The sequence below is a fragment of the Leuciscus leuciscus genome (assembly GCF_965113295.1).
Source record: "Leuciscus leuciscus genome assembly, chromosome: 9".
NCBI lineage: Eukaryota > Metazoa > Chordata > Actinopteri > Cypriniformes > Leuciscidae > Leuciscus > Leuciscus leuciscus.
The window spans coordinates 27,503,028-27,524,273 of NC_138733.1; the positions used below are offsets into that span (position 1 = coordinate 27,503,028).

Sequence of the window (21,246 nt, forward strand, 5' to 3'; positions counted from 1 at the left end):
CATATCAGAGGAGAGGACTGTGCACCTTCTCTGCCCTTGCACTTTTGATGGTGGCAGTTTATTAAAATCAGGAACGACATATGCTGGCAGATGAACCCTGAATTAAATTTACAACACCTGGATAACAAGGATGTGCTGTGTGTGTGCGTGTGTATATATGAACACTTTTAAAATGTAACTTAACATTGGGAAAAACCTTTGGAGGATTGTAGAGAAGTTAATCACGACACATGCGCAAAGTTAAGGGAGTCAATGACTGCTGTAATCAAAAACAAGGGAGAACCAACTAAATATTAATAACTGATTACACTGTAGTCAATGTATGCTTTATTTCCTGTGAGGTTTTTGTTTTCCTATGAATTTTTTATTTTTTTTCATAATACAATAAAAACGATATTTATATGCTGGAGTTTGCCTTTCTAGCCAAATAATTTTGTAATTGTAATATCTTAACCAAGTTTAGTGTATTCTTCATTCCAATATAATGTACTCCTCATATTTTGATTGTTTAATTGAACCTAAACCCTCCAGACTGTACAGTACCAGTCAAAAGTTTGAAAACAATAAAAAAAATGTTTAATGTTTTTGAAAGATGTCTCTTATGCTAACCAAGGCTGCATTTATTTAATCAATAATACAGTGGTACTGCAAAATATTACAAATTAAAATAAATGTTTTTTTATTTGAATGTAATTTATTCCTGTGATCAAAGCTGAATTTTCAGCATCATTACTCCAGTCTTCAGTGTCACATGATCCTTCAGAAATCATTCTATTATGATTTGATGCTCAAGAAACTATTGAAAATAGTTGTGTTGCTTAATATTTTTATGGAAATTGTGATACCATTCAAACATTTGTGTTAAGATTTTTAAAAAAGAGAGAAATTAACACTTTTATTTATTTTTATCCATTTAAGGATGCATTAAATTGATCTAAAGTGACAGTGAAGATATTTATAATGTAATAAAGGTTTTCTATTTAATAAAGGCTTTAATAAATACATTTATTAAAAAATAAATGCTGTTCATTGTACTTACTTTCTATTCATCAAAGATACCAAAGTATTACCATTTCCACGAAAATATTAAGCAGCACACTTACTGTTTTCAACATCGATAATAATAAGAAATGTTTCTTAAGCAGCAAATCATCATATTAGAATGATTTCTGAAGGATCATGTGACACTGAAGACTGGAGTAATGATGCTGAAAAATACAGTATATTCAAATAAAAAACAAAATTTGTGATTTGTAATATTTTGCAATACTACAGTTTTTACTGTATTTTTTATTAAATAAATGCAACCGTAGTGAACATAAGATAATTTTGTTGTTTCTCTTATTGTTTAGATAATTGTAATGTTTCCGGACTTTTGACAGGTGCTGTATGTATATGTAGCCTATATTCTGCCCACATGATCTTAATATCTCAATTTCTGACTTGCCTTTAAAAAAGTAGATACTAAAATAGAACAAAACAAAACAAAAAAATCTCCAAAATAATATAAATTCATACATTTACATTTATTGTTCCATCAGACATCACCACTGTGCACATCTTCACACAGAACACGTTAAATACAATAATATAAACATAATAATATCAAAATAGCCAAGATGTATAAAGCACACTGAATGAACAAAGACTCTCAGATAATCAGGACAAACAGCATTTAAAGACGCTTGAAATTCATTCAATGAAAATAAATTCTGAAATGTAGAAAAGTGATTGTCTTAAACAGCAAAACAGCAAAATGATCAGCAGCGGGTGTTTTACAAACCCTGCACTGAGAATAAAAATCACTTCATTTCTCCAACTTCACAAAATCTGTACTTCTGTCATTATCAATGTTTCTTCTGATAAAAAGGCCGGAGTGCACTAATGCAAATGAGACGAACATAAAGCGAACCTCATGCGTGCGTTAAGAACTATAGGATTTGATTGGACAGTGTACAGTGTGTCACTGGGGCATAAAGCACTTTTTGTAAACCACTATTTCTAAGTCAGCATGGGATTAATATATTCAAAGAAAAAGAAAAAAATCGGTGACATTTTAGAGTCTAGCATTATGATTAATGGCATTTTACCTTTAAAGGAACACTCCACCGTTTTTTGAAATAGGGCTTATTCACCTTCTTTCCTACATTTAGATAGGTGGGCAAATGCATTTTTGTCTCAGTGCATGCATTGTTTTAGTTTGACAGGGTTGGCGCTAGCTTAGCATAATGAATGGAATCCTTTGTTGCCAGCTAGCATGTCCTGAGTAAAAGTGATATAAAAAATATAAAAAAACCCACCTAATCACTTCTTGTGGCCTGCGTATTCACAACAAGTACAAATAGCGATGCAGATTAACACTAGACGATTTCCTATGCAGATATCGACTTGGGACTATATTAGGGGGAAGCACAGGTGAAGCACTGCTACTTGGGCGCAGAGATATCACGCCCAAGTAGCAGTGCTTCGCCTGTGCTTCCCCCTAATATAGTCCTTAATATATAAGTCAATATCTGCCTAGGAAATCGCCTAGTGTTAATCTGCATCACTATTTGTACTTGTTGTGAATACGCAGGCCACAAGAAGTAATTAGGTGGGTTTTTAAAAAATGTTATATCACTTTTACTCAGGACATGCTAGCTGGCAACAAAGGATTCCATTCATTGTGCTAAGCTAAGCTAGCGCCAACCCTGTCAAACTAAAACAATGCATGCACTGAGACAAAAATGCATTTGCCCACCTATCTAAATGTAGGAAAGAAGGTGAATAAGCCCTATTTCAAAAAACGGTGGAGTGTTCCTTTAAAGATTTATTATGTCAGTAAGTGAACTAAAGTTCATCAGCGGTCAGTAAAATCCGATAAGCCTCATTTTATCATTATGTCAGCTATAGAGACTATAATAATAAGAGCGTGTGTATAAGACACGGTTTTATACATTTGCATAGAAAAATATTAGGTGCTTAATAGGATGAAAAAATATATTTGTTGTATTTTATAATTAAGTTGAACAGCAGGGTTACTAGCCTTGCAGATATTGTCAGTCTTTTACCACTTTATTTGAGATACTCAAACAGGACAAACTTCTCATGTGATGGTTGGGTAAAAAAATAATTTAAAATAATTATTATTATTATTATCATCATTCTCTTTTGTCTTTCTCCTTTTCAAGTACTGATAAAAAAAAGGCTCAACAATAAATAATAATTAAGAGTTGCTCTGTCAGTCAAGAAACAAGCTCCTCATGTGAGGAAAACATCATTCATGGATGCACTCATAAACTGACACTTCTCATGTGTTGTTTGAGAAACTCCTCTGAAATGTCTAAATTTTTTGGACATTTTTTATCGTTCTCAATCCCGTCTCTCTCCCCCTCCTCCCCTGAGAGACTGACGTTACTGCTGAGATGACCGAGGTGTTCGACTGAGTCATACTTTCCAAGATCGGAGATGATGGTCTGGAAGCTGACGATGGAAAGAGAGTCTGAACCGGATCTGGTCACCTCAGGTCTTCCCATGTCCACCCACCTGGAGTTTTGATGCGTCTCCACCCACTCTCTGGTATTAGTCACGCCTTCTTTCCCATCCACCCAATCGCTTGGTCTCGGGTAGCCTCCACAAGCTCCGCCTTCGGTACCCATGCTGCCGATTGCCTCTGCTCCTACAGGAGAGCTCCGCCCACCGCACGATTTGATTGGTCCGCCCTTTGGTCGCTCCTGCTCCCTCTGGGCATGAATCTCCTCGCTGATTTGCTCCAGGTGGCGCAAGGTGCTGGAGTAGTTCAACTTGGCTTTGGAAATATGATTCTCTAACTCTAAAATTTTTGACTTGTGCTCCTACAAAAACATTTTTGACTATGTTCAGTTCACATACTTTAACTGTGAATGGTGAATAGTAAATCTTAATCAATCAACCATAGACCATATTAATCTAAATAATAATTGTCATCATTTACTCGCCTTCATGTTGAGCTATGGCAACAATAAGAGTTTAAATTTGTAAAAAAAAAATTGTTTGCTTGTATGAGGGTTATAATCATTAAAACTATTAAAAATATTTCTGTTATTTGAAATAAAGCTGAAATAAAAATTAAATATAAATATTAGCTTAAAAACTGAAACTAATTGAAAATTAGAGTTGCCTTGGCAATAAACTGAAATAAGTTTGAGCTGAAGCTTAGTTGAAAATTATTAACTGGAAATAAATAATACATTTATAAAAAAATAAAATTAAAATTAAAATTAAAATAACAAAAACTGAAATAAAAATAAATGAAACCCAAACAGCAATATTATTAATGACAAAAGCACATAACGAAATTACTAAAACTGGGGGGAAAAATGACTCAAAATATTAATAATATTACAATAAAATAGAATAAAAAATTTAATAAAAAGCTATTTTAGAGATTCAGAAGTCTTGAAATATTGTGCAAAAAGTCATTTATGGACTGCTTTTATGTATATAAAAAATAAAATAAAATAAAAGTAATATGGGTTTGGAAGGACATGAAGGCGAGTAAATGATGACCAGATTTTCATTTTTGCTTAATCTGTTCATTCAATTTTAGTAGGCATGGCCATATTTTTCAACACCAACACTATACAGTGGGCAACACAAATATTGGCATCCTTGGTAAATATGAGCAAAACTGACTATGAAAGTTTGTTTTTTCCATTTTTCCTCTTAGTCTTTCATTCAAATTATTCACAAAAATCGAACCTTTAATTAAAGTTAATATACACAAAATATAAATGTGGGATAAATGCGATGTTTTTTCTCCAAAATATTTATATCACAATTACAACTCACTTAAGTATATTCCACTTCATATGGAATATTTTTAAATAATACATAAGTGTTAAGTCATGATGACTTCCTGTTTCACTGGGCTCTAAATATGAAGGGACAATTCCTATAGTCATCCATCACTGTGGGAAAGACCAGTAATGATGTGTGACAAAAGGTTGTTGAGCTGGACAAATCATGAAATAGACTATCGTAGAACATAGCAGTCCCCAGACTCAAACCCCATAAAAAAAACTGTTGGATGAGCTGAAGAAAGGTGTTCACGAGCGTGGACCTCTGAATCTGGAGGATCTGGAGTGATTCTATGGAGGAATGCTCTCAGATCTCTTGCATATGTTTATCAATCTGAATAATATGAAGATTCAATATGAAGATCCATAGCTGTCATCTTGGCAAAGAGAGGTCGCACAAAGTATTAAATGATTGTACATATATTTCAGGGGGAAAAAATTGTTTCAAGAAAATAATTTCTTTCTTACAATTGTTTGACTTTAATTAAAGCTTGGATTTTTGTGAATATCTTGAATGAAAAACTAAGAGGATAAATTGCTAAAATAAGTTTTCACAGTCAGTTTTGCTCATATTTACCAAAGCTGCCAATATTTGTGGAGCCCACTGTGCAACTGTAATGAGATCGCAACACACCTCTAGAATGTCATTGAACTGAGCCTTAAGCTCGAAGTAAGACTTGGACTTCATGATGGATCTCTTCAGTGACTTCTGCAGCTCCTGCACGCGGGCTTCGGCCTCCTGACACAGCTGGGTGACACGCATGTGCTCGCGTTCACTCTTCATGCGCTCCTCCTCCGCCTCGTTCACCTGGACACCCCAGAAAAAGTTTTTTGAACTGGACCTTGTTCTCTTTGTACTTGCAGATTCTATGGGTCATATGGGGGGTTAATTGTGCATTTGTTACATATTATGTACATAAACAGGCTTTTGTTTGTGCAATGAAATATACACACACACATATACACTCACCTAAAGGATTATTAGGAACACCATACTAATACTGTGTTTGACCCCCTTTCGCCTTCAGAACTGCCTTAATTCTACGTGGCATTGATTCAACAAGGTGCTGAAAGCATTCTTTAGAAATGTTGGCCCATATTGATAGGATAGCATCTTGCAGTTGATGGAGATTTGTGGGATGCACATCCAGGGCACGAAGCTCCCGTTCCACCACATCCCAAAGATGCTCTATTGGGTTGAGATCTGGTGACTGTGGGGGCCATTTTAGTACAGTGAACTCATTGTCATGTTCAAGAAACCAATTTGAAATGATTCGAGCTTTGTGACATGGTGCATTATCCTGCTGGAAGTAGCCATCAGAGGATGGGTACATGGTGGTCATAAAGGGATGGACATGGTCAGAAACAATGCTCAGGTAGGCCGTGGCATTTAAACGATGCCCAATTGGCACTAAGGGGCCTAAAGTGTGCCAAGAAAACATCCCCCACACCATTACACCACCACCACCAGCCTGCACAATGGTAACAAGGCATGATGGATCCATGTTCTCATTCTGTTTACGCTAAATTCTGACTCTACCATCTGAATGTCTCAACAGAAATCGAGACTCATCAGACCAGGCAACATTTTTCCAGTCTTCAACTGTCCAATTTTGGTGAGCTCGTGCAAATTGTAGCCTCTTTTTCCTATTTGTAGTGGAGATGAGTGGTACCCGGTGGGGTCTTCTGCTGTTGTAGCCCATCCGCCTCAAGGTTGTGCGTGTTGTGGCTTCACAAATGCTTTGCTGCATACCTCGGTTGTAATGAGTGGTTATTTCAGTCAAAGTTGCTCTTCTATCAGCTTGAATCAGTCAGCCCATTCTCCTCTGACCTCTAGCATCAACAAGGCATTTTCGCCCACAGGACTGCCGCATACTGGATGTTTTTCCCTTTTCACACCATTCTTTGTAAACCCTAGAAATGGTTGTGCGTGAAAATCCCAGTAACTGAGCAGATTGTGAAATACTCAGACCGGCCCGTCTGGCACCAACAACCATGCCACGCTCAAAATTGCTTAAATCACCTTTCTTTCCCATTCTGACATTCAGTTTGGAGTTCAGGAGATTGTCTTGACCAGGACCACACCCCTAAATGCATTGAAGCAACTGCCATGTGATTGGTTGATTAGATAATTGCATTAATGAGAAATTGAACAGGTGTTCCTAATAATCCTTTAGGTGAGTGTATATATATATACACATACATACACAAACACACACACACACACACGTATGTACTTGCAAAATTATGCAGAATGCTGTTATGATACATGATTCTGTCAAGTCGACTCCGTAAGAAAACATGCTCAAAGTTCAAGGTTAGAGATTTATCTGCTTGATACCACTTGATAAGAGAAGCTGAGGGAAAGTGGCATACCTTTGATGTAGCATGATTCAACATCTCTTGCCAGGTTGGATCCAGCGTCTTGACCGCAGTGAGGCCCTGTTCAGCCACATGGACCATCTCTCGAGCAGCCGAGTGCATGGACACCGCTCTCTCAAAGCTGAGCGCGGCTTTCTGGGTCTCCTGCTGGGCCTAAGAAGAGTGAAACCAACCATAATGTATTGAAGAGACAATAGGATTTTATCAGGTGAAGGTTGTGAGGACAGCCGTTGGAACACAGGCCTTTTCCAGAAGGCTAAACAGAGAGAGTGTGTGCCCGGGTACCTCCTTTGCTTTCCTGCGTGCCTCATAGTAAGGCCTGGCCTTCTCGATGCAGGACCCCAGTTCTGAACTTTTGGCCTTGAGTTTAAGCACAGATTCGTTCATTATCCTCCTGTGGCTGGACCGAAACTCCTGACAACAAAAATAGACGCATACCATTCACAACAAGTTAATAATAAAATAAAGTGTGTGTATCAAGCAAGATCAGTTGTTACTGTTAATCTTGTTTGGCATCCAAGAGAGGGAAAATCATAATTGTATCTGCTTTATATAGGGTGGTTATTATAGGTAATTAAGATTAAACCATAAAATAAACATTTTTGTTACTTGAAATAAAATAAATGTTAACTGAAATAAAATATTTTAAAAAAAATAGATAAACAATTTATTTCAGCTAGTTGCAAAGGCAACATTTCCCATTTTCATTTAGTTTATCTTGACGTACTAAAACTGATATAAAATTAATCAAAACTATATAGACATATATAAATAAGACAAATTAAAGGGGTACATTAAAATTACTAAAACTTTAACATTAAAATTAAAACAAAATATAAAAATAAAACCTAACTCAGAATATTAATAAAACTATGATTGCATCTCAATGATACTAAAATAACACTATGTGTTGCTTAATGTTTAATAATCAAGCTAGGCTAGTAGCAGAAAGGTTGCCGAGTGGATCCCAAGTATAGTCTAAAACCTGAGATTATAATCATGTACACTCGTTCTTGATTAAAAGTGTCAAGCTTTTAGTGCCGCAGTTCACTCTGACTTGGCCAGAAAGCATATTTGTGAGAAATCAAGATAAATAAAAACGCGACATGAAATACAACCCATATCCATTTTGTTATCGCATTCACATTCTGACTGTGATCAGACTAATAGAGTTACGGTCTGGAGATGATCAACTCATTGAAGAAAGTACACAGATTGTTTTTTTGGGTGAGTAATAGAGTCCCATGAACTTGCAGCCGTGCACAGAAGACCATCCAAAGTCAGGATTTTCATTAATCATTTTTCATTAATTAATAATAATGTATTAATATAATAATAATAAAACATCCAATTTTGGTTTCTTTTTTGCCAAATCCTATCGTATACCCCCAGAACACTAGGAATATACAGCATTGCTGCATGGGACCATTCTGTTGCTTGTTTTTTTAAAGCTTAATGCTGGTCAATATTATGGATGAGCACGAGCGGTAAATTTTCTCCTTTTGTTGTCCGAAAAACAACAGTATACTGCATTACAAGAACACCAGGGTGAGTAGCCAAAATGATGACCTTTTTTTTTTAGGGTGAACTATGCCATTCAAAGAACAAAACCGTTCCAAATGTCTCAGAAGTAAGGAACCATTTCCCCCCAAAAGCATTCTGAACTTCCACATACTTGGAGTTCCAGTTCCATCTTGTTGATCTCCTCGCTGGCCTCATTCAGGCGCTCCAGTTCCTCCTAGACACAGAAACACAGCAGATGACAGTCGCACAACGGTTAATGATCTTCAGTGTTGATGGTTCAATTCAAAATAAGGGTGACCCAGAAACCGAAGATTTTTTGAGATTATAATAACTTCATTAAAATACATTTGGTAAAACTTTATAATAACTAACATTATTATTATTATGCCCAAAGTGGTGATGATGAATCTATGAAGCAAAGGGAATATAAAGAATATATAATATAACAGGTGATTTTATGACATAATAATGAAAATAGTAATAATAAAGAACAAACATGTTTGTCTAAATGTTTGATTGATAGTGCACATAGAAACAGAAATGTCAAGATTGTTTTGATTTACATTCATAACTTAACGTCCACGAACTTCAAATCTGTTAAACATATAATATTTGTTAATTAATAAAGAATTTGCTAAAGAGATACAAGATATTTAACAGCTTGCTCGTGGACGGCTTGGTTTTGGATCAAAACGTTTTAAAAAATAGTAATAAATAACTTCAATAAACAGTGTTGTATCAGAACTTTCACATGTCAGATTACCTGTATTCTGGGATCCAGTTCCTCCTCGGTGAGTGAGTTTTCATCTGGACATGTTGATCTCTCGCAGTCTTTCCTCTCCATCTCCGTTTCCTCGGATTCTCCATCAGCTTCTCTGCCGTCCTCAGTCACCTCCTCCTCCGTCTCATTTCCTCCTCTCTCCTCCACTGAAGTTGCTCCTGAACCCGCAGGACTTTCACGCAAAGCCGCTGGATCCATTTACAGGCCTCTTCAGATATCCGAGATCAAATGTTGCCGATTAACAAGGCGCAAACTATCAAATCGAAAGCGAAAAAGAGAGGTAACTTAACGTCCCTTGTCTATATTTTAAATGTCTTTGCCTTTCTTCATTTCTATGGTAACTTAGTTTAGCTTTCTCGCTACTGCAAATGACTATCAGGAAATAAATAAACCGGATTGACGAGTTTAAAAGTTCCATGAAAGGTAATATGGAGATTACATGACCAAAAACCGTCTAAAGTCCATTAATTTATCACAAATTTACCCCATGGCTAACATCGAACTGCTTCCACCATTCAATAATTCGAAATGAGATACTCAAGTGAGGTAAATAGAAAACGCGAAACCAAACCTTTTAGGACTTTCTGGGCTACTGTAGTCAACGTTATGTAACATGCGTGTAACGTAATAGCGTGGGTGCGCATTTACGAGTCTTTTGTGTGGCTAATAATAATCATTTTTATTTATTTATTTTTTATAAAAAATGAGGTATTAGATTAAATTTAACAAAACATTTATTTTCCTCTCAAAAATTCCAGTATAAGTAAAACACAAACCATAATGTGGTTTTTCTCAATATATTCCAATCACAATGCTATGAACCATACACATGATTTAATAATAAAGACAGTACACAGAAGTGAATCAAAACACCCAATATTTAAAGGCACTTAGAACAGTATTCACAGTTTTTAAAAAATAAGTGTTACTTTTTTAATCATATTTTACCATCATTTTCAGTTCCTAAACAAATATGCTTTGTGTGATAAATGTATAACTGGTCAGGATAAGATTTAAGTCTATCAGTTTAATGAAGCGACTAAAAGTTCTCACGTAAATCCTAGTTGACATTATATACACAAATAATGAAACCTGAGGAAAACGTCTGAGTGATCAATTAATCTGTTATTGTCTTTGGTATCATCTTATCTTCGTCCTGAAACCCCTCTGGAAGTTTTTCCATCATAAAGCAGCACAATGGAATTTTAAGACAATTACTCTCATGAATGATGTGAAGGAAATAATGGTAACAGATAACATGCTATATTATTTTCATGTATTTTGCACCTTAAAAAAAGAAGAAATATTGTGATGTAGGCACAGCCCACCTCAACTCCAGCTTGGATCATATTGACTCCAACCAGCAGGTGGAGCTAAATAGACTCTCTTTCCACGAAAAAGGAAACTAACTGCACCTCTATACCCAGCTCGTGGGACTCCTGACTTCAGGTCGTCCATTACGCCAAGATTGCGAGCCAATGTTTTAAAACGATCTGGACTTGAATACTGCACCCGAAATGGGCCAGACCCAGACAGTTTCCCACTCTGCAAATCTTCCACGGTGACAACCGGAGCACCGTAAACCTCCTTCTCAAAGCTCTCATCATATTTATTCTTTTCTAAATAAGACAGGTCCATTTTTGTAAAAGGCACAAATTCAGTATTGAGCTTGATAAAGCGGAGGTACTTGTCATAAAACTGCCCCAAACTCACACCCTTCCTGCCAAATGTTAAAGTCCTGGAAATTTCTGGCCTGATGCAGGACCTGTCTCTGCGTTGATCGGGGTGCCGCATCCAGTCATCCCAAAATGAGGCCGGCCATTTTGGCTCAAGCTCTGCCCATAGGTCCTTTGTGAGCATCCAGCCCAAGCCTGGGAAAAAATCTGTCCTGTACAACAGGCTCGCTTTTCCAGGGTCCACAAATCCTTCCCTGCCATTGTCATTCCAGGCAGACACGCACCACAGAGTTGGGTCTGATTTTAAAATTGGATGAAGCGATCTGAAGTACTCGAAAAAATCAGAGGCCACCTGGTGTAAAAAAGATCAAACATACCATCAACAAAATAAAATGTGAATTCACCCCCAAAATGATACACAAAAGGAGACACTCTGAACATTGTGCTGAAGCTTTCAAGCTTCAAAAAAAGGATGCAAAAAGCATCTATAAAAGTATTATAATGTGGTCCCTACGGCTAAATGCCAAGTCTTCTGTAGTTAACCAATGGCTTTGTGTCAGAATCAAGATGAAATTTAGCTAATTATTCACTGAAAATTTTCTCCTCCAGTGAACTGATTCTATTAGACACTAATCCATTAAACTATTAGATACTTCTCCTGATACTAATAGAACAGCTATTAACATTTTCAGTGAATAACAACGTATAAATACATATAAATATATGTGTGTGTGTATCAAAACCTTTTATCAAAGTTATACATGAATTTTGAACAATACCCGTTCTTGTCTTAGGACAACTTTAACTTTTTTGAGCCACTTCAAATGTTGACTGACTACTATATATCAGAGGTGGGGGACTCGAGTCACATGACTTGACTCGAGTCGGACTTAAGTCACATGACTTGACTCGAGTCGGACTTAAGTCGCAAATTTTAGGACTTCAGACTTGCTTGACAAATATTTATAAAAGACTTGACTTGGACTTTATATTCATGACTTGACTCGGACTTGAGTTAAATGACTCGAAATAACTTGTATTCTGTTTAATAAATATCTGTTTTTGAACGCACCGCAACCTAACCACGTGACGCAGCAGGCAAGCAGAGACTGCTAACAGGCTTGTTCGACTTGAACTGGCGCTGCACAGACTAGGGGTGAAACGGTACATGTATTCGTATTGAACCGAAACGGTACGGGCGTCACGGTTAGTGCATGAATTTGCACGGTATAAAAATAAATAACACTCAAGTGTAAATTAATTAATGTAATGTGGAACTACTGTTAGATACGCGGGTTCTTAACGGTCACGTAATCTGTCCCGCCTTAGCTCTGTGGCTATAATGAACAGGCTGCGACTGCGAGGGCGATGTCAAGATTGCAATGCTGAAATATGTTGCGGGTGTGGGTGTGTGTGTGAGAGACATTGGCGCGATCGAACAGTGGAAACATAAAAACATACTCTGTCATTTAGTTCATACAGAACATCATTCAAACTGCAAAGTGTTTACTTATATTTGTGTACACTCGCAATAAAACACAACCTTGAGCTTTTGTCAATTACGGAAGCCCTGAACCGCAACGTAAAAAAAAAAAATTATGTAAAAAAAAAAAAAAAAAAGTAAAAAAAAAAAAAAAAAAATTATGTAAAAAAAAAAAAAATGCTATCATTTCGAGATTAAAGTCGAAATGTTTCGAGATTAAAGTCGAAATGTTTCGAGATTAAAGTCGAAATGTTTCGAGATTAAAGTCGAAATGTTTCGAGATTAAAGTCGAAATCTTTCGAGATTAAAGTCGAAATCTTTCGAGAATAAAGTCTTCCGTAGAAGTTGTGTGTGTGCTTGCCGTTATTTCACATTGCCGCACAGGCATTCATGCGTGTGCGTGTGTGTAAATACATGCGCTTGTGAAGTCGAACTGCCGTCTATAATAGACAGACACCGTACGTTCTGGATACATTTTAAGTGCATCATTCTGTATCCAATCATTTGGCCGGATCCCGTGATTTCCTCAAATATAATAACCACTGGTGGTTGAGGAAAGATTCCCTGAAATGATTGTAAAGCGCTTTTAAGTGTAGGCCTACAGTAGACATATGAAAGCGCTATATAAATGCCTCATTCATGCATTCATTCATTCATTCATAAAGCTGGATATCTTGATCCAGTCTGACAGTATATTTTATAAAGTCCTATAGCCTAATGTCATGTTGTAGAATATCCCTTTGTTGAAAAGCCCAGATAAAAGTAAAAAGCTATTATTTTGTATAGATCCAGTTCACACACACACACACACACACACACGCACACGCATGTGCGGCAATGTGAAATAACGGCAAGCACACACACAACTTCTACGGAAGACTTTATTCTCGAAAGATTTCGACTTTAATCTCGAAAGATTTCGACTTTAATCTCGAAACATTTCGACTTTAATCTCGAAACATTTCGACTTTAATCTCGAAACATTTCGACTTTAATCTCGAAACATTTCGACTTTAATCTCGAAACATTTCGACTTTAATCTCGAAACATTTCGACTTTAATCTCGAAACATTTCGACTTTAATCTCGAAACATTTCGACTTTAATCTCGAAACATTTCGACTTTAATCTCGAAACATTTCGACTTTAATCTCGAAACATTTCGACTTTAATCTCGAAACATTTCGACTTTAATCTCGAAACATTTCGACTTTAATCTCGAAACATTTCGACTTTAATCTCGAAACATTTCGACTTTAATCTCGAAACATTTCGACTTTAATCTCGAAACATTTCGACTTTAATCTCGAAACATTTCGACTTTAATCTCGAAACATTTCGACTTTAATCTCGAAACATTTCGACTTTAATCTCGAAACATTTCGACTTTAATCTCGAAACATTTCGACTTTAATCTCGAAACATTTCGACTTTAATCTCGAAATGATAGCATTTTTTTTTTTTTTACATAATTTTTTTTTTTTTTTTTTACTTTTTTTTTTTTTTTTTTACATAATTTTTTTTTTTTACGTTGCGGTTCAGGGCTTCCGTAGTCAATAAACTGTAAACTTTTTTTTTTTTGCAATCGTACACTGTCTAATAATTGGTCTTCAGTGTTTGAGTGAAAAGCCTATGGATAGTTTTTGGGGACGCACATAAAAGATTGTAGGCCTATACACCTTCACACACACACAAATAAAAAAATTCATACAAGACTTGCGAACCCAACCATGCATCCACAAATAAACAAAACAAAACAAACAGAAAAATTAATAAAAACCTCGAACTTGCAAGCACAACCATGCACATGCAAACAAACAATACACTCTTCACTCATACAGATGCACACACATTCACTCACAAATATGAATCACACTCAAATCATCTCTCTCTCTCTCTCCCCCCACACACACACACACACGAAAATAAAAAAAAGTCAAACTCAACCATGCACATGCAAACAATACACTCTTCACTCATACATATGCACTCACATCCACTCACTTTAATCATACTAAATCAAATAATCTCTCTTTCTCTTTCCTTAAAAAAAAAAAAAAAAGGAAATATCTAACTTGAGGATATATATGTTCATGTTCCATGAAGGGGATGCTTGTTTGAAGAATGCCATTTGGTGGCATAGAAACCATTATACTTGCATTGATTAATACTTTTTAATGGTCTTCTGCAATGTTTGAGGCATATTTCGGTACAGCAGCTGTTTCAATATTTTACATGCTTTTATGTTGGCCTAATTTCAGTTACATTTTAGGCTATGTAGTTTTACATTTTATTTATTTTTAGATTGTTATTGTATTAACAACTCAGCTGTATGTGGAGTCCTTTTGAGTAGAAATGCATATTGCAATTTTTTTTGTTGCAAATAAAAATCCCATAGTCCGTAACTACTACAGTTTTAACTTATTTTAATATATAAATTCAGTTAAATCATCAAACATTTGTATGACTTGCCAGTGACTTGCTTAACCCAAGCTACGACTTGACTTGCTTGACATAAAGCAGTTACTTGAATTGCTTTTCACAAAATTGACTTGGACTTGCTTGAGACTTGAAGGTTAAGACTTGAGACTTACTTGTGACTTGCACATGTGTGACTTACTCCCACCTCTGCTATATATATATATATATATATATATATATATATATACACACATATGACTTGGAGGTATATATAAACATACATACATAAAGTGTGCACACACGTACAAAGCTATTTTATGACTCCACAAGATTTTACATATAGTGCATGAGTCTTAGCAATCATTTTCAAGATACTTTTTTATGCTTTTACAGTTTTATTGAAGCTTGAAAAATTCAGTCTCCTTTCGCTGTAATTGCATGGTAAAAAAAAAAAAATTAGCCTTAAAACAAAATTCCCTTGTGTATCATCTTTGAATTTTGGGTGAACTGTTCCTTTAATGATAGACTTTATACACACAACATGCATTAAAAGGAATTTACCTCCAGATCATCCTCCACAAGGACAACCGTTGAGTACGAAAAGGTGTTGAAAACCTGGTTGAGCGCCCAACGGTAATGCCGCGAGATTTTGTAGTAACCCTGGAACTTCTTATGCTGTGCGGGTACTGAGATATCTGAAAGATCAGGCTGTTTGATATGGGTCAGCTGACTGCCATACGAGGCGATCACATCAGATGTTTCTGCGTGTCCGCAGTCTTGGCTCACTATGATTGGGTAGAGCTCGGCCGACGGTCGGTGCTCAATGAGTTTGTCAAGACAGCGTTTCACTGTCACACGATTACAAGCAATGACTAAAATAGGGATGACCACCGGAGATGAATGTTCTACATTTTGATTGGCAGCTGTCACACCGCCTTTGTTCTCCCAAACTGACCACTGGTTCTGGATTTGCAATAGGATCTTCCTCTGCGATTCAAGTTCAGCTTCAAATGCATCAGCTACGCGCATCACCTCTTTCATTATATTTGCGAACTTGCCTCCTTCGGCTCCGTCCCCAGTTTTACCAGGTTCCCCATGGCTGTCCAGAGACCCTTGACTGGAGGGGCGTCTCATGAAGACAAAAATAAGAATGACATTCCAAGCTACAAATATGAAAGCACCAAAAATGATAAGAGAACTTCTCTTGGGGAGCATGGCCTGATGCGTGATGGGACAGAGGATTCAGGAAGGAAGAAATGGATGGATATATAAAGCGGGCATGTAGAACAGGAAGGTTTGATGGATGGATGGCCAAGAAGAGCCTTGTAGATCTTTGAATTTTTTTTCACATGCTACGCATGATATTTTTCGGTCAGTTGTCACAAAAATAAAAGAACTTTGTAACATTAAACTAACAGAAGGTGAAAATAAGACATATTCCAGGTTTCAGGATTGTGATATAGATGTTACGGTCCAAAGTGGCACAGTTACTTTCAGCAGAGCCTGTAAAATAAGCAAGATAAACAGAGACAAGGTCACATGTAATGTTTGCCAACTGTTCAGAATCAGTATATTAAATTCAAGTTTTACAACCAAACAGCTGAGAAAGCTTCAGTATTTTTCTCATTTGAATCACTTTTGCATACAAGTGTGAATGTTACAAACAACAGATTAGAATGGAAAAAAGTCCACTTCTTTTGCATTTCACTGGTGCACAATTTGAGTGGATTTGTTCTGTGTACATAACGTTTCATTTAATGCAAAACACTTAATTTAGTCAAGGTGGTCTATCTTTTTTTATAGTTATGTGTAGCATAGTTTTTATTTACAACGTGGTACATTTTCACCTTCCACACATTAGCCTATTCACTGAAATCTCAAATGACGTGTGGTACACGTTTTTATTTATTTATTTTACTTATTTTTTATTTTGAATATTATTCAAATCTCCTTATACAGCAATTACTTCCACTCAGAAACAATATCCTGTACAAGGGATACACGTTATTTTAGTATCAATAAGATATAGTTTTTAATAATATTTTGAATTTGTATTATTTTCATATATTTATATTAAGTTTTCGTGATTTGTGTTTTAGTGAGTTTTAAGACATGTCTATGTAGTTTTTACTTTGGTTTTTTGTTCTTTTACTACATCGAGTTAAATTAAATGAAAATGAGAAAAATGATCAGTGTTGTTCTGATAATCCATGAATTAGAGTATTTTATATGAAGCCATGACAGTGGTGTCCTGCAGTGTAATCCTATTTTAAACATTTTGTATAATTATTATACACTATGTTCTATGAGTATGATTTCATATTAATTGAGAGACTACATCATATATTTGTGCTTCAAAATCTGTTATTTAACTGCTGCTAATTTGACTGCTACTTCGTTTAAATAAATATTTAAATAGTTAACGTGTGATTTAAAATGATGGAAAATAAATTGTGACTTGTTAGAGCATATACGTAAGCTAAATTAAACCTAATGTATTTGTCAACTACATTATGAGAATGTATCATGATACAGTACACCTTTTAATTATACTAAGATCAGTTTCAAAATGCATTAAAGTTGTTGTTTAATTAGTCACTGTTATTGGTTGAATATGTATTTCGAAATGTACCTTCCCATTGTATAGTATGTGCAAATGGTAACGCAACATTATCAAGCAGGCTCGTCCGTCGATCAATAATCTCACCTGTAGCTCATCCAGAACTCCCTCAACCACAACCGTTTAACAGTAACTAAACCAACCTGTTTATCACCCATGAGAGATGAGTTTAAGCAACACAATGATGCGTAAAAAATGCCAACATATCTGACTTACACGAGTCAACGCGCACTCATACTCTGTCATGTTTCCCGTCTGCATACACTCATATTTCCGTCGCTTCAAAGATTATGTCCAATTTCAACTAATCCAAGTCATTTATTTGACTCTGGTGTGGATTAGACGTTGAATAATCCTTCATTTGAAGCGCAGTAAACTTCCTTCGCGTATACCCTTCAAGCTTCGCTCAAGAATGTAATAGAGTTCTTGACTTGACTTCCGGGTGGCGTCATTTTTAGGAAGTCCCTCCCTCTTCTGTGTTTACCTTAATGAAGAGATACGTGTACATAAAACGCATTTCCTTTGTGTCCATGAAAGGTGAAAGGTTAGAGAAAAGGTTTTGACCTCTGGATATGCGTTGCTGTATAAGGCGTCATGGTTTTTATGCTGATCCCGCGAAATTTATTAGCAGTGTCTCTGGTGACCGAGGATCTTATTACAAGAGCAACCAGAGGTGGAAAACAGGTGGCCTCCTCAATTAGCCCTCTGGGCTTCTTCATAATTGGGTCACACTTAGCTTCCTCCCGCCCGAAAGCGGACGAAGCCTTAAAATTTTACTTTACTTTTTCCCAGGATAACCAATCAAATATATTTTTGTTCTATAATGTTTTCTGATTATTATTTAGAATTTTTTGAATTTTTTATGATACTTTGCATTAATTATATAATTTTTATGAGCTATTTTTTCCATTAGAATTAATATATATATTTTTATTTTATTTATTTTATTTTAATTTTCAATAAATGCAACATTTCACATCAAAATAGAGTGCAGGCCTAAAAAAAAAAAATGTTCAAGTGAGAAGAGCGCCATCTAGTGGCTTCAAAATGTATAACTATGTGTCATGTCCTATAACCGCCTATAGGCGGCCTATAGCTTTTTTATTTATTTATTTGATTTATTCCCATTCGGAAAGAAAAAAATTAATTACTAAGCAACCACTGAATGGAACAACACAAATTATATATCATTTTAAAGCTTAGGATCTCAGCTTTTTAATGCATCTAATTACTTTTATTAACTCCTAACGAGTGCTGAGTAATCCCTCTAAAACCGAGTGTACCGCCAGCAGGCGCCACCTAGCTGCGAAAATATTCATTACCATATTTTTCTAAAATCTTGCCTTGATTAACACAAAGTTGATGTCATTTGAAAGCTTAGAGTCTGAACTTTACAGTGAATGTATCCACTTTGAAAAACTCTTAAGTATTGCTGAGTTATTTGCTGATAAATAGAATTTCTTTTTTTTCATAATCTATAAAATAATGTACTGCAATGTGTCAAAAACATCATACAGCTCATGAACCATTCACAGATAATTGAAAATGGCACTTCATTTTTTACAGCATATTATTACAATTAAAATGAGCCCAAAATTAACATAATCTATTGCTTTTATGACAAGATATTCTTCATGGAGAAAAAATTGCCCATGAGGGGGTGTCAAAGACTGTACAAAAAGGCTATCTCTTTTCCAAATGCTGTAACTTTTGATTCCTTTATCCAAAAATTATAATTTTTTTATCCAAATGAAGCTAACATGTAGGGGGACTTCACTAAAAAAGAATTTTCCTCCTACCTTATTTCCTTCCGGAGTTATTCCTTGACAAATAAGAAAGATATGCAAAATCATAATAAAAATTATATATATATATTGTCTTTTATCCGCCATTTCTTGGCAGGACAATGTCTAAATGTAATGTAATTTATATTTTCAAAAAATGTAAAAAGAGTTCTTTCAAACGATACCTAACTTTTGATTCTCCTTGCTATAGTTTTGGAGTTATTATGATTATATAATTTTTATATAGTTTGGGGCAAAATTTGCTGTTTCAGTCTTACCAGTTCATTTCTCTCTGTGTGTGTGTGTGTTTGTGTGTGTGGGTGTGTGTGTGGGGAGGGGAGGGTGTCTTATTTGCACTCTTGATGTTTTAGAGTGTCACCCCTTCATTGCTGTACACTTTTTTTCAGCACAGTTGCTGATCTGTAGCTTGTACCACCAAAAGTTTCTCTGAGTTTTCCTATTTTTTCCTATTTCCCATTCATTTCCTATGTCGCCCGTTTTCGGGCGGGAGGAAGCTAAGTGTGACTTTTTTTTTTACGACCCTTTAACATATCAGAATCATCTCCTTGATTTTTTTGTGTGTTCATATAAGTAATACAACAAAAGTCACCAAGTTTCACCCCCATCCGATGAAGCAAAAAAATTAAACAATTCAAAACGTTCAAGTTTTCGCCCGTTTTCGGACGAAGAAGCCCAGAGGGTTAGAAAAGCATATGTGCCCGACTTAAATCGGTACTTGTGAATTTTTATAAATCATGGAATCGTCCCACAGTCACTGTAAACCTGGATATGTCAACTGTGAGATGATATGGAGTTGACCTGTAAAGTCAAGAAGATAATAGAAGCAACTCCCCTGTTGAGCCACATTCATTTTGTCTAGAGTAGCCTAGTATTTGTACACAAAAACAGGAGAAATGGCATTGTTGAAGGATTGATTGATTAATGGCATGCAAATGGAACTCACATTCATATAGCATAACTTGCATTTATATAATATATATGCATTGCAAATATCATTTGGAAATGTATTGGTCAAAAGGTGAATGCTGTGGTCTTGTTTCAAGAGAGAATTGGAGTCTGAGACTCCATTTAGTCTTGTTTCTTAATAATGAACTTTAATTTTGCTTAATAGTTATACACATATAGCATGCTGTGACTCTTATAATAAAGTTTGCTACAATGTTGTCAGCAGTCTCACAATCATCCTTCCGGAAAATCACAGGAGCACACTAACAAGTGTTAACTGTTAACAAGTGGCCTATTTATTAATAGACACAAAGTCAAACATGCACACTGTAAAAAATTATATGATTAATAAGTTATGACAACATATGTTTTTACATTGAACATTTTACATTTCATCAAAATACGTTAAGCAATTTTCAACAATAATTTATAAGTTATACAAGATTCAACTTATTCAAGTCAGTTTAATGTAATTTAAGTTTAAATGACTTAAGTTGATTGTACTTTACAAAAAAATTAAATAAGCAACTTTTTTTTACAACTTCTTTATCCTTAAGGGAAAAGTATGGTGCAAAAACAGTGGCAAAGGTATAAATTGTATAAAACACTGCAGTATATCCCACAAAACTGAAGTGCATTGAAAGAACATATCTATCTATCTATCTATCTATCATGCATGAAAGTGCATTTGTGTGAAGTGTGTGTCATGTGGTCTATAGCAGAAGACTCATTCCCCAGGTTCAGCTCCTTGATCTTCATGATGTTCAGAGGTGCATTTGACACACCCACTCAA

The 21,246-nt window shown here is 35.6% G+C and overlaps 2 protein-coding genes and 1 long non-coding RNA gene across 4 annotated transcripts; all 3 read right to left on the bottom strand.

The window, feature by feature from the left end:
* Positions 1-1,507: 1,507 nt before the first annotated feature.
* Positions 1,508-10,091, bottom strand: sh3bp5la (SH3-binding domain protein 5-like, a). The gene is made up of 6 exons (XM_082180806.1): positions 9,487-10,091; positions 8,875-8,937; positions 7,485-7,613; positions 7,194-7,352; positions 5,452-5,625; positions 1,508-3,833 (listed from the first exon to the last, which is right to left on the bottom strand). Exons 1-6 carry the CDS (start codon positions 9,700-9,702, stop codon positions 3,273-3,275), a joined length of 1,302 nt encoding a protein of 433 aa, XP_082036932.1. The 5' UTR covers positions 9,703-10,091; the 3' UTR covers positions 1,508-3,272.
* A 273-nt stretch (positions 10,092-10,364) lies between these two features.
* Positions 10,365-18,160, bottom strand: mgat1a (alpha-1,3-mannosyl-glycoprotein 2-beta-N-acetylglucosaminyltransferase a). Its single transcript, XM_082180803.1, has 3 exons — positions 17,920-18,160; positions 15,645-16,586; positions 10,365-11,532 (listed from the first exon to the last, which is right to left on the bottom strand). The coding sequence occupies exons 2-3, from the start codon at positions 16,296-16,298 to the stop codon at positions 10,834-10,836; spliced, it is 1,353 nt and encodes a 450-aa protein (XP_082036929.1). The 5' UTR covers positions 16,299-16,586; positions 17,920-18,160; the 3' UTR covers positions 10,365-10,833.
* On the bottom strand, positions 11,539-15,638 carry LOC309506858. Of its 2 annotated transcripts, none has more exons than XR_014208950.1 (3): positions 15,221-15,638; positions 14,232-15,161; positions 11,539-12,750 (listed from the first exon to the last, which is right to left on the bottom strand). It is a non-coding gene; the product is annotated as an uncharacterized lncRNA (long non-coding RNA). The 2 variants fall into 2 exon arrangements; XR_014208951.1 differs by having other exon boundaries at positions 11,539-12,015; positions 12,050-12,750; positions 14,232-15,638.
* Positions 18,161-21,246: the final 3,086 nt, after the last annotated feature.